The sequence below is a fragment of the Podarcis bocagei genome (genome assembly GCF_964188305.1).
Source record: "Podarcis bocagei genome assembly, chromosome: 12".
In the NCBI taxonomy this organism is placed as follows: Eukaryota; Metazoa; Chordata; class Lepidosauria; order Squamata; family Lacertidae; genus Podarcis; species Podarcis bocagei.
The window spans coordinates 47,492,870-47,506,481 of record NC_138137.1 but is presented as its reverse complement, the minus strand read 5'-3'; the positions used below and the strand labels follow the sequence as shown (position 1 = coordinate 47,506,481).

The following is a 13,612-nucleotide window of genomic DNA, read 5'->3' as shown; positions in this document are numbered from 1 at the left end:
AGCGTCAGAGACATACATCTCAATTGTTTTATTCCTTTTGTATTCTGCTGTATAAAAATACAATCAATAAATAATATAGCCATATGCGTAATGAAATTTGAATGGTAAAAACAATAGCTGGCACCATCAGCATTCGTATTTATACAGATCTTCTTGACAGGCTGGCATTACTCGTAATCCAAATGAGTTTGCATTTTTAAGAGTTTTGAAACTTGAGGGGGCTTCTCCCCCCCCCCCATATTGGTAAGAAACTGAGTGCGTTAGGCGCTATTTAAACCAAAAGGAATAGGTAGAGTTGCTTGTTTATATCGTAGCATTTAGGGTGAGCTTGTTCTCTTGCGCAGGATTCCTGCTGCGCAACCTTGTAGTAATCTAAATGGGTTTTGTATTCTCTGTTTGTAGATGAGTAAATTCTGAGAAGCCTGAGCTATAAATACCAGTCTACTGAGCTGTGACCTAAGTTTCTTCCCCCCTCCCTCCCTCTCTCTTTCTCTCTCTCTCTCTCTCCCTTCTGTGCCCTGTGGGCAGACAGCCTCATCTGGCCAGATTAGGAATCTAACAAGCAGATTATCAGGAAGAACCTCTTTATTTCAGCAGACAGGTCTTTATTTTAGCTAGTGGAGATTAGCATTAACTTCCCCTGCCTGACAGTGGCGTAGCGTGGGTTGTCAGCACCCGGGGCAAGGGAAGTAATTTGCGCCCCCTAACCCGTGGATTTGCGCCCCCTAACCCTAACCCCCAGATGTTGCGCCCGGTGCGGCCGGCCCCCCCTGCACCCCCCACACTACGCCACTGCTCAGCCTGCAGAGGCCTCTTCCCAGCCGTGCTTGAAAGGGGCAGGCAGGCACTGCCCCCCACCTCCCCCCAGACAAATAGGACGTTGATTAGTTTTTCAATGGACCTGTTTAAAAGATTTTGTAAATTGTTCTTCTTCCTGAAGGAGCATCTGCACCCCCATCATTCTGCCTGGACGCTGAGGTCCAGCGCCGAGGGCCTTCTGGCGGTTCCCCCCACTGCGAGAAGCCAAGTTACAGGGAACCAGGCAGAGGGCCTTCTCGGTAGTGGCGCCTTCCCTGTGGAACGCCCTCCCACCAGATGTCAAAGAGAAGAACAACTACCAGACTTTTAGAAGACATCAGAAGGCAGCCCTGTTTAGGGAAGCTTTTAATGTTTAATAGGTTATTGTACTTTAACATTCTGTTGGAAGCCACCCAGAGTGGCTGGGTAAACCCAGCCAGATAGGCAGGGCTTAAATTATTATTATTATTATTATTATTATTATTATTATTATTATTATTATTATTTGTTTTCATTACTTTGCTCCCCACTCTTGGGAGTGGGGAGAATTCAGCTGTAGAGAGGGCTATAGATTCTGCGAATAAGTCAATAATATTTCCCCTCTTTGGCCAGCTGCTGGTCCCCTCCATTTGTCAACTCCGAGGAGCCCAGGCTCTGCCTGTCCCTAAGCAGGGGCAGAGGAAGGGGGCGGTGGGGGCGGTCCACACCAGGTGTCATCACTGAGGGGGATGACATTCGGCGCACCGTGACTCCCAGGCCTACCCCGAGCCGTCAGGGGAAGGGGTGGAGATGCGCCGCCTTGCCAGCGGCCTTCCCCACCTTCCCCCTTTGTTTTGACAGCTGGGGGAGGCTTTGGAGTTGTGGGCCGGCGTCGCGCCATTGCCCCTCGCTTCCGGGCTGCTGGGGGGGGGGAGCCTCCCCATAGCTGTTAAAAGGAAGAGGGAAGGGAAGAAGGGCGCTGGCAAAGCGGCATGGCTCCCCACCCCCCAGGAAGCAGCCCAGCATGGACAGCTCGCTCCACCCCCCCATGGGCATCTCTCCCCCTGGGACACTCACCCCATGGCATGTGCACCACTCCGGGCGCTGGAGCAGCTAGATCTGCCTCTGTCCCTAAGGCCAGCCTCTCAGTCCCCCCCCCCCGCCAATCATAGAGTTAGAAGGGACCCTGGGGGTCATCGAGTCCAACCCCCCCCTGCAATGCAGGGATAAATATGCAGCCGTCCCAAACGAGGATCAGAGACGCAACCTTGGCGTTCTCATCGCCGCGCTCCAACCAACCGAGGTATCCACACTTCTCCCAAATGCCCCCTTCCCCGAGAGCTGCCCGAGGATTTGCTGTCGATTCCCCGCGTGAAAATGCTTGCCCATTAAAAGGAAGGGAGGCTCCCTCCGCCCCTGCCACGGGGAGCTCAGCGTCACGTGCGCTTGGCGCGCTGCTCTTTCCAGCTTCCTCCCCTCCGGGCCAGCGGCTCCACCTCTTTTCTTTTGCCTCTTTGAGCCGCTTAATTCCCAGCAAGGAATTAGCAGGCTCGCTCCACCTCCTCCTCCTCCCGACTTTGCTGCTGCTGCTGCGCGGCTTTTTTCCTCTACCGACGGCACGCTGTGCCTTGGAGAGGTTCCCACTTCCTCGAGGGGGGCCGGCCAAACGCGCCCCAAAAAATGTTGCGCCCGGTGCGGCCGGCACCCCTGGCACCCCCCACGCTACGCCACTGCTGCCTGAGAAGTTGCAGTGAAGACGGGTTGTTTCAGCCTCCTGGCCGCTTAAAGGCTGGTTCGGTGTCTTAGGGGAATTAACTTTGTTTCTCTGCCATGTACTTACCCATCTGCAAACATATTTGCTTTCCTCCTCCCGCCTGACTGGAAAACAGCCTAAGGAGTGTAAAATGCTTCCCAATCTGTTGACCAGAGGCTGAACGCAAATAAGTTGCCTCAGCTCCCTTCCTCCAAGGTAAGGATAATCAGATCTTTCAAGAGAACAGCTAGGAGGGATTGCTTTATCTCTGGCTGCTGTGCAAGATGGTTCCTTGTGCCCCATTAGCAGCAGAAGCCAACTCCTTGTGTTAGTAACTAACATGCGCGGGAGTTTTCTCCTTGCTTTACTTTCATAATATCCAGGACTGTCACTCTAGCGTCTTTAAGATTTCTGCTTCCCCCTCTTCCATGGCCTTTCTGCAATCACTCAATGAGAGAGGCAGCAGAGGAGGGCGACTAAAAAATGGCGGACATGCAGAAAGTTGTAGAACGTCGGCATAAGCAGACAGCCTTCTGGCTCCAGTCCATTGGCTGACAGGTCTCTGTTGCTTAAGGCCAGGGGTTGGAGCCAGCACCATTTGACTTCGTTCTTATCTGAGTACCAGGAGAGCAATTGAACGTTTTCTCATGCTAAAATACACCACCACGTCAGAGCCTCCTGAAAGGTTACTTTCCTTTTCTAAAAACAAAACCGTCCTGGTGTTTTTTCTTCTGTTTTCTTCAGTAGCACTTGCCTGCCATCTTATTTTATTCTGTCTGTATACTTCTGTAATTATTATGTCTTCTTCTGCACTGATGCTTCTCTGGTGGGAAATAGAACATCTGTAAGGTGTGGTTTTTTAAAAAAAATCAAAACAAAATAAAAATTGCATTGATCCCTACATTAAATTAGTGCTTTTATACCTGCTTTGTTGGCTATACATACCCATGACAATACATGCACTAAAATTCTAAGACTTGGAATCATGGATTTCCAAATTCAGTTCATCTCCATTTCAGCTTTCCATTGCTCCTCCCTGGTAAACTCAAGCCTAGTAGGTTTGGTCTGGTCTGGTTTGGTCTGGTTTTGTTTTGTTACTTCCCTTGTTATATTGTCAGCCATTCAGAAAAGTCCTTTTATTCTTAATACTGCAGGACAACCTAATTCTCTTGAAGCTTTTGTAAAGAAAGTAGCTTCCCAAACTTGGGTCTCCAGCTGTTTTTGGACGACAGTTCTCCTAATCCCTGACCACTGGTCCTACTAAGTGGGGTGATGGGAGTTATAGTCCCAAAACAGCTGGAGACCCAAGTTTGGGAAACGCTGTTCTAGGGTACCTGTCACAGGAGCCTATTACATATAGTATCCATCGCCACCAAAACAACCTGTTACATCCAGTGTGGTTTTGCGCGTGTGTGTAATTTACTATGTGAAAGCATGGGATATCCACATGTGCACTTGTGTGGAAAGAGAGAGATAGCCCTTTAAAAGAAAGAAGCAGCAGCAGGTTCTCTCATTTTGCATTGTCTTGCCATTCAGTTAAAAGAAGATATTATTGATTTAATTTCTACATGCAATCAAATTGTCCAAGACTCTTCTTCTTTGGTGATCATGCATAGCCAAGTAAAATTGTCTTCCATGAGTATGGTCTTAACAATGTGTCTTTAGTGATTGTGGAGGCCAATTCTGGATCCACACGTCCTTCCACAGTGGGGACATAGATTTCTGGGCAGTAGTTGATCACGGTGAGACTTTGCCAAATGTGCTTTCCTCTTAGCTCATTTCTCTCATTTGTCTGGAGTTTGTGCTTCTTCAAAGTCCAAGATGCCTTTGGTAGAGGCTATTCCCCAATTGGATTGCTCGCAGGCCAGTATTTCCCAATGATCTGTGCTTATACTGCATTTTTTTTAAAATAGATTTTCCGTGAGAGAGTCTTTAAACCTCTTTTGTTGTCCGCTGACATTTCACTTTCCTTTCTTAAATTGGGAATAGAGTAGTTGCTTTGGAAGACGATAATCAGGCACCCATACAAGACTAGAGTAAGAAGAGGCTGCAGTGAGGAATTAGCAAATCAGAGTAAACAACAGGATCCCTCACCCCAGTCCTCTGTTTTTAGAGGGGCAGCTCTCCAATTGTCTAAAACTGCACAGCCACTCTGCATATGTTCCCTTGACAATAATACTAGACTCGGATATTTTTCTTTTCTGCCAGTTCCCATGATACATTTACCACGTGTTACCAGGGATTTGGCAAGCTTTGATTCTGCTTTGATGCTTTTCCATTCATGCTCCCAAATTGCTGGCCAGCCCATGATGAGCTGAAGGTTTCCTTTGCATTCTCCCAATAGTCATCCCCCTTAAAAGGGTTAGGCAGCTTTCTGTCAGCGCTGTTGTGCATTGGCTTGAATGAAAGTTGTTATGCTAATTAACATCATTGGCAGGCTTTTTTGTTTGTAGATCTTCAGTCTCAAATGGAGTGCTGGGTGGGTATAGGAGGTGTAATCTCATTATTGCCTTCTCTTAGCCCTGGTGGGTAATGGCCGGTTGAAAAGGAAGACTTCTGCCCTTTCCCTTTCCACAGCAATGTGACAGTTCTTTCCTTCCCCATAAAAGCAAGACCAAACTCTCTTGCAGGAAGAGATCCTACCATTCCAGGAGCTGTAGCCTGTTTCCAGCAACGATAGTTACTTCTGATGGAAGCTTAAATGTTTTTTAAGTTAATTGTAGTAGAGTTTTCTAAAAAGGGAGTCCTAAAAATTATGAACTTCCTCGGTATGTATGATAACGGCATACACGGAGTATGAAAGTGTTAAGAAATGCAGAAATAATGGGTGGGAAAAACTAAAACGTGTTTCAGGATGTTTGAGTAGACACCTCCGTATCGGAAAGTAGATGCAAACATTAAGTAAGATGCTTTTGTAAGAACTTGTTTTCTGCTCTCTTTGCAGGTATATGTCTCGGGTTCATGGTATGCACCCCAAAGAGACCACACGCCAGCTTAGTTTAGCAGTGAAGGACGGCCTAGTTGTTGAGACCTTGACAGTGGGATGTAAGGGATCTAAAGCTGGTATTGAGCAAGAAGGATACTGGCTTCCTGGAGATGAGATTGTGAGTATATTTCCCACAAGGCTTTACCTTGCATTTCCTGGTACGTTGACTTGCAATCTTGCTACTTGCAGTGTGTTCTTGCAGCTTGTGCACGGGGCCTCAGGACAGCTTGCTTTTTTTTTACTTACTGGATAGAAAGTTATTACCCTTCCGCAGTCTCATGTAGATATAAGTGTTTTGGTTTCCAGCAAATGATGTTTTAGAACAGGGGTTTCCAAACTGTGGCCCGTGTGCTGCCAGTGGTCCACAAGCTTCATCGAAGTGCTGTGTGAGAATTTGTGGTTGAAGATGGCACATTCGTCACGTTAAAAATTCCTGCTGGTTTCTCATTGTCTTTTTATGACTTCGTTTATTTATTAAGTTGTATTGTAATTTGAATTCCACGGAGCTCAAATTGTAATACAAAAATTTACAATGAGCAAACAATAAAAAACCCGATAAAATAAACTTACAATTGTTACAACAGGCAGAAAAAAATCATTAAGTGGTCTGGGAAGACAGATCATTGGCAATTTTCAGGTGGACCACGAGGGGGGAAGTTTGGGAACCACTGTTTTAGGACCAAACTAATTATTTCCCAGATGAGAGCCTCATAGGTGAATGAAAGAAGTTTTATTTTTTACAAAAAACAATATACAGTCGTACCTTGGAAGTTGAACGGAATCCGTTCCGGAGGTCCGTTCAACTTCCAAAAGGTTTGGAAACCAAGGCGCGGCTTGCGATTGGCTGCAGGAAGCTCCTGCAGACAATCAGAAGCCATGTTGGACGTTTGGGTTTTGAAGAACGTTTGCATACCGGAACACTCACTTCCGGGTTTGCGGCGTTCAGGAGCCAAAACGTTCGAGTCGCAAGGCGTTTGACTTCCGAGGTACGACTGTAATGGGTTTTAACCAATGCTAGTCCTACTCAGAGTACGCTCATTGAAATAAGTGTAACTAAGTTAGTCATGCCCATTAACTTCAATGGGTCTACCCTGAGTAGGACTAGCACTGGATACAACCCAGTGTGTATAGATAATGTATATACATATATGCATATGGGGAGATCGCTATTCTGCTTTTGGGCTCCCCATAGCATCTGGTTGGCCACAGTGAGAACAGGATAGTAGACTACACGAACCATTGGCCTGATCCAGCAGGTTCATCTTATGTTACTATTCTTTAGCCATAGATTAATTTTAAGGAATGGAAGTAGGCCAGGATCAAAACGCCTTCTTCAGTCTGAAAATTCTAACCTTAATTCCCACCCCTCTCAATAACATACCATGTCACAAGCTCCTTTTGAATACGCTCCCCCCAGTTTCAAAGGAGGGGAGCTGCTCTTTAGGAAGCCTAAGCCCAGAGCACACGGAACTTGTGTAGGTTCAACGGATCCAGGCCATAGGGTATCAGTCTTAAAATATGGCCCAAAAGCGGGGAGGGTGGAGAATTTCGCCAGGATGTCTAGGGATAGATGTTTGCTCTTTAATTGCCCTGTTCTGGTAGGTTATATTTGAAGCACCTAATAATACTGGTTGCTGTTGGCATGGGTATGACCAAGAATGGCTGTTCTTATGTTCTTTTTGCAGAAGGGTCCTGGATGAATGCCGTCAGAGGAGCTACCATGCAAGAGTTTAGGAGGCTCACTGGGTGTAGGGGGTAGGATGGGGTGGCCAGTTTTTGTCATTTAAAGTCCTGAGCATTAGGAGAGACCAGGACCTCTGGTTGGGTGAGTGGCCCCCAGTTTGACTTGTGAATCACCACAGAGACCAACCCCAAGCTCCCTTCCCTATCAGATTTATGGCATTTGGGTCATAAAAGTTGGGTGCTTTTATCTATGATGAGTTGTTACGTTCAGTGAAAAATTAGATGAAAAATTATTACAAATCACTTGGAATAATGCAACAGTATAGCCTGACTCAATCAGAACTTTCTAAAATATATGCTTATTTAAAACTTAATTTACATTTAATTGTACAGTATCAGTTAGTATGCCAGGACCCTGGGAAAAGATTGGCTGTTGAAAAGTTAATTCTAAATGGCTAATTTTTAGGTAAATTATGGACTCAGAAATAAGGTTACAATGCTGAATGAAGGCATTTACAAACCAGTTCCTTGAAGAATAGTAGAATGCCGGTAACCTCATGCGACAAGGCCATAGCTGTCAACCTTCCCTTTTTTTGTGGGAAATTCCCTTATTCCAGCGCCGTTTCCCGCTGCTTCCCACTGCTATCCCGAATTGTTAGATATCCTGTAAACTGTCCCCAGTACAGGTGAGGCTGCTGATCCCTTATTTTGGAGGTTGCTGATCCCTTATTTACAAATCTGAAAGTTGACAGCTATGGACAAGGATAATCGCTTAATAATAATATGATCCAATGCATGTTTACTTGGGAATAAGTTCCATTGTTTTCAGTGGGGCTCACTCCCAGGAATGTATGTATATCATTGCAGCCTACATTTAAAATGGACCTGGGCGGCGCTGTGGTCTAAACCACTGAGCCTAGGGCTTGCCGATCAGAAGGTCGGAGGTTTGAATCCCCGTGATGGGGTGAGCTCCCATTGCTCGGTCCCTGCTCCTGCCAACCTAGCAGTTCGAAAGCACGTCAACATGCAAGTAGATAAATAGGTACTGCTCTGGCGGGAAGGTAAACGGCATTTCTGTGCACTGCTCTGGTTCGCCAGAAAGCGGCTTAGTCATGCTGGCCACATGACCCGGAAGCTGTATGCTGGCTCCCTCGGCCAATAAAACGAGATGAGCGCCGCAACCCCAGAGTCGGTCACGACTGGACCTAACGGTCAGGGGTCCCTTTACGTCTACATTTAAAATGTTAAGGAATTATATCCATACCAGAGTAGCAGAAACCCTGCCTTAGAAAAGAAAAACAGATTTTGAAGAGCTAATTTAGCCAACCTTGTCCCAACGTGGTGATCTCCAGAGATTGTTGGACTACATCTCCCATCATCCTTGACCGTTGGCCATGCTGGCTCTGGCTGATGGGAGGTGGAGTCCAACAACAGTTGGGGGGCACCAGGATGGGGAACACTGATCTAGGGAAAAGAGGACAGGATCGTTCAGCTGTAGACAGCAATTCAAAACGGTTGTATATATTTACAGGTACCTTTTGTCTCCATTTTTGCTTGGAGAATTTCTGCTGGTCCCTGTTTCAGCTGTTAATTTTTTCAAGTTAAGAACCCTAATATTCTTGACACGTTTTACATGGCCCAAGACATAATACCATATCAACTTTGTGGTGCTGGACTCAAGAGTTCAGTTTGGTTAGTAATGCCTATGAGGTTTGTGTCAGACATGATGTACGTAGGGTTGTGTGCACTTTGCACTAAAGGAAAAACAAAATCCACCCCCCCCCCATATTGCCAAAGTAATTCATACAGAAGTGGCGATATATAAATAAAGCAAATCTCCTCATCTTTTCCCAGTCTGCATAATTATTATGCTGCAGTTACTCAAGCAAAGGCACATTAGCTTTATATAGCACTGAAATACTGCCCCATCAAAATTTAAACATCTTCTGAGCTCTCCTCTGACTTTAGCATGCATTGCCCATATTCCTAGCCAGAAGGTGGTGGAGAAAGTGAACTGAGCTTTTCAAAATGCTGGAATGTACACCCAAGTATCATTTTCTGTGGATTTTCTGTGCTCGCATGGAATTGCAGAATATGTACAGTCTTGTATGCTTCTATTAAAAAGAGGGGGGTCCAAGAAGGTGTGAGATTCTTTTTCTCCCCATGTACATATGAACCACATTTAAAAGGATTTCGCCCATTATAGCTTCCACACTAATACTATTCTTGCACCACACTGCTATAGCGAAGATTAATTTAATTAAATCAATTTGGAATGCTGAGATGAAAGGTGTTGTATAAATGCACACTTTACATATCTTCTGTAATTAATGAAGCTGATTTTTGGGGGGGCTTCAGTTTGTTTAATAAATACCCTGACTGACATTCATTTAGAAACTTTAACACTTTTTTTTTCTCTTTTAAAAAAAATATTTAATTACTGGCACTGCCATCACACTGCCCCCTTCCACTACCAAATGCTGTTCTTAGTACAAAAGAATGAAGACTCTTGGTTATCATTTTTGCATCATTTCTTTTTCAGTTTTCATGTGTCCAAAATATTTACTGGGCATAGGCATTGTCTTTGAATGCACCAGATATGCCTTTGGTTCATTTGAGTTCTGATGCAGATGAACTGCATTTAAAAAAAAAAAGTTTGCTTGCATCCTTGATCCTTAGTACACCGTGATCCAGCTGCACATGTGTATAATCTCACTCACCTTGGGGCTTTAGAAAATAGGAGTAATATACAAGACGTACTCTTGTAACATGCGAAGTAACCCTGACTGCCAGTTATTCTGTTCCAGGCCTCCATGTCTTGCGATCCTGCACAGCTCTCACAACTCTGTATGCAATTCTATAGAACTTCCCAAAGACCAAATGCAAAAAATAAGACATTTGTTATTCCACCAAGTGTCCGTTTCTTCAAATAATAGCTTTTACATAATGCGTGGAGTGCCAAAATCACATTCATGTGTAATACAGGGTGTCTCAAAGCCAAAGTTCCGTCCAAATATTCCTTCCTTCGATAAAGAGAAAAAAGGATCTCTACAAGTATACTTGTTGCTAAAGGATAATCCACAGATGGGCAAAAAACCCCAGTGCACATCCTCAGGAGTATTGCAGCTTTGCTGTCAATCACTCAAACCGCAGTGGCAGTGCCCCCCAGCTGTGTGAAATCCTAAGCGGGATGCCTTACTTTTATGTTTGGTCTTTGGGAGGTTGTATATAATTGCATACAGAGTTGTGATCCAGCACATCGTGAATGGTGAATGAATACCTGCCAGCCGTGTATGGTGAACCCACCTGGGGTTTAGTAAACCTGTTGTTTTGTGCTCTTGGCCTTTGACTGAGGGTTGACAGGTACCTGCCAGGCCATAGTAGATGACTGGAGGGCTATGTTTAGCTTCATGGGTGAGAAAGTTATATTTGCACTGTGTGTGTGTGTGTGTGTGTGTGTGTGTGTACACACACGCACACACACACACACTTAAAAAATCAAAAGCACAACTACTCTGGATTACCAATTAAAAAGGTTAGTATCACAATGAGTTCTTCACCTGTTTTTAAAGTGCAGTCCCAGAACCACATAAACACTTCCCCTTATAGTCTACAGGTTTCTTTTTCCACTTGCACTGTGTAATTTTATATTAAAACAACCCTACTTCTCCCTGCAATGGCAATGTTTTATCAGTCAGCTTTTTGATCATGTTCCCCATTGTCTGCTAGCTAGTACACTGGCCCCATGAGCCTCCCCTTCTACATGTAAGGATATTACTCTTACAAATTTGTACCAGGTTTTCTGATTACTTTCAACAGTCACTCCCAAGGTGCTATTGTCCCCTGCTTTTTTATTTTATTTTTAACTTGCATTTTTAAAATTTATGAAATGTGGAGACAAGTATCTGATAAAGCATTAACATCGAAGCGCTTCCTGGATATTCCAAAGGGTTGACCACCAATGCTGTATGTCATATGATACAAGCATTTGCTTCTTCCCAGGGGTTATTCAGTGAGCACGTCAATCCCCCTGCTAATTCCGAACAGTGCCAGCGATTGGACCATTTTGGCTCTGTCCTTGCTTTGAGTGTGTGTTTTCCTAATTGATTTTAACTGCTTGGGAAAGCTTTCAGGAGGCCAAAAAGGGAAGAGGGGTAAATGGGTGTAGATAAAGCAGTCCATATAGTTTGCTTTAGGGGGGTAATTGTATAGTCAGGATGCTATCTGTAACAGTGTGCTTTCCCCATATCCATGTTTCAATTCGTTATAGTCCTATGTACCTCAGATGGGTTCCAGCACAGAGACCATGTGTTTTTGTTTTGTTTTGTTTTTTATTTCGAAAGGCCTACAGTATGCAGCCTTTCTCCCGGACAACAGCAAAAATCAAGGTGAACAACTTTTGCACTATGTAGTCTTTGAATTTCCTTGTTATATTCTCTTATTTCTGTTGTGCATTAAGGATAGTCTAGAATTGTTGCTTCTGCAAATACGTATTAATAATGCCTGTCATCCATGTTCCATGCAGTTCTGAGATTGACCTGCACAGGACTGTCGTTTAAAGTATTATTTTTCTTCTTCTTCTTCCTGGGGAACTGGAAGTGGTTACTCACATGTTTTGCCACAAGATGTAAAGTTGCAATGGTTTCCCTTTTATCAGTTGTTTCTGGGAGTAGATGATGACACCTGGTGGCAGACTTGGCAAGTGCAGAGAAGGACTTTCGTACTTTCTAGATCTGCCATTATTAGAACACTGGCGGCCAGATGTTAAAGTTATATAAATACCTCCTGTCTCATGCGAGGAAATCACATGGCAAACATCCATGTACATCCCTGGCCCTGCAAATGTTCCAACACATATTCAGATGGTAGGCATTTAGAAACAAAAGAGCTTGATATTTAAAAATAGTGATAGGATACACATGATATCAGCAAGAGACATTTGCCAGAATTACCCCTTTGGCATTAGGATGCGTTTCTGTCCTTGCAATTTTACTACTGAATTTCTTTTTAAATTTAGATTTTAAATCTTCTGTCCCTGTAATTTTACTACTGAATTTCTTTTTAAATTTAGATTTTAAAACCATTACCTTTTAATTTTTAATTGTTATTTTTTAATTGGAGCTTTATACATTAGTGGTGCAGACCCCTTGCTCCTACCCCATTGGCACAAAGACTAGCCTACCCAAGTTCATATTCTTCCCCCTTTCTACCTTCTTCAACATGGTTATGCAATTTTTCTTCTCTTATTGTGAATCTCCTTCTCATTTTATATCTCTCTCTATAAACGTTTCTCCAAAACTAAGCTTTAAAAATTGGTGATGAAAATGCTAAAGAAAATGCTTTTTCCCCTTCAACCTGTGTAATTATTCAATGTATCTGAATGTCGCCCTAAACCATGGTTTGGCACAAGGGTGAGAACAAGCTGCAGGTGAACGTTATACTTGTGCACCTTCCCTTCCTGTCATCCAGCACAGCTGCAAGGAGGAGTCTGGAGACCGTTTTTGCTTCTGTTTTTGCTTAAACACATGTTGCCATTCAAACAGACAAAACAGTATATGAAGTCGGTTTGTTTCTTGCAAACCTTAGTTAATGTTAACCACAGTGTGTCAGTTTGGATGACACAACAAACTGTGGTTAAGTGAAAACGGAAGCAAAGGTTTGGAACACCTTATTGTGGTTGTACTCCGTGAGAAGAGGGGAGGATATGATCTGAGGCTCATTGCAGTTTGTCGTCGTCACACTAAACCATGGTTTAACATGACATCTGAATTGAGCTTTTGTCCTTGACTTGGTAATGCCATTATGAAGGACACACTTGGGATATCCTTCAGTTTATATTTATTTAATGCTACTCAAGCATATGGTAAAAAACAAACGAACCACCTGTCATTTTAAGGCTCTGTACCTGTGTTGCAACATAATGCACTTCTGCTATGTTGGGTGGTGGATGTTATAAAGATGGTTCAAGCCTAGTATGTCAGACAACTAAGCAGAACAATCTCCTTTCGACCAAGGATTTTATACTAGGGGATTTTATACCACGACACAGGATTGTGACCTGGGTTACCTGGATCCCAAGTTGTTCCGAAGCTATGTGAAAAAGCCCTTAGGTGCAACGCAGCAATAAGGCATTCTGTGCTCGAGTTAGTTACTAGTACTTATATGAACTTTGCGTTAGCGATTTGGAAATCTCAAATTTTATCGCCTCTTTAGTTTTGTTTTTTGTTAGCTAATTAATAGTAAGGGCCCAATCCAGAGTGTCCTTTGCACAAGCCCTATTGAAATCCATGTGAGTTGAACAAGCCCTAGTAGTGCTATTGTACAGTGTTCTTTCATTTAAATGGGAGGTTAAGGCTATCAGTGGCTGCAAGCCATGATGGCCACACTTTACCTTCACTGTCAGAGGCAATACA

At 44.0% G+C, this 13,612-nt stretch overlaps 1 protein-coding gene and 2 long non-coding RNA genes across 15 annotated transcripts in view; 2 read left to right on the top strand and 1 right to left on the bottom strand.

Annotated features, from left to right (window-relative positions):
* The window catches only part of ZMYND11 (zinc finger MYND-type containing 11), a 108,535-nt gene that overhangs the window by 62,246 nt on the left and 32,677 nt on the right, over nt 1-13,612 (top strand). For 8 of the 13 annotated variants that reach the window (XM_081163641.1, XM_081163646.1, XM_081163642.1 and 5 more), the window contains 2 exons: nt 5,475-5,634; nt 11,543-11,587. In XM_081163641.1, coding sequence (XP_081019767.1) covers nt 5,475-5,634; nt 11,543-11,587 — 205 coding nt within the window. The remainder of the gene's footprint in view (nt 1-5,474; nt 5,635-11,542; nt 11,588-13,612) is intronic. The other 5 variants (XM_081163650.1, XM_081163644.1, XM_081163643.1 and 2 more) reach the window with 1 other exon arrangement.
* Nucleotides 5,641-9,323, top strand: LOC308569746. Its single transcript, XR_014000794.1, has 2 exons — nt 5,641-8,713; nt 8,910-9,323. It is a non-coding gene; the product is annotated as an uncharacterized lncRNA (long non-coding RNA).
* LOC308569777 lies at nt 9,550-11,536 on the bottom strand. The gene is made up of 2 exons (XR_014000843.1): nt 10,670-11,536; nt 9,550-10,633 (listed from the first exon to the last, which is right to left on the bottom strand). It is a non-coding gene; the product is annotated as an uncharacterized lncRNA (long non-coding RNA).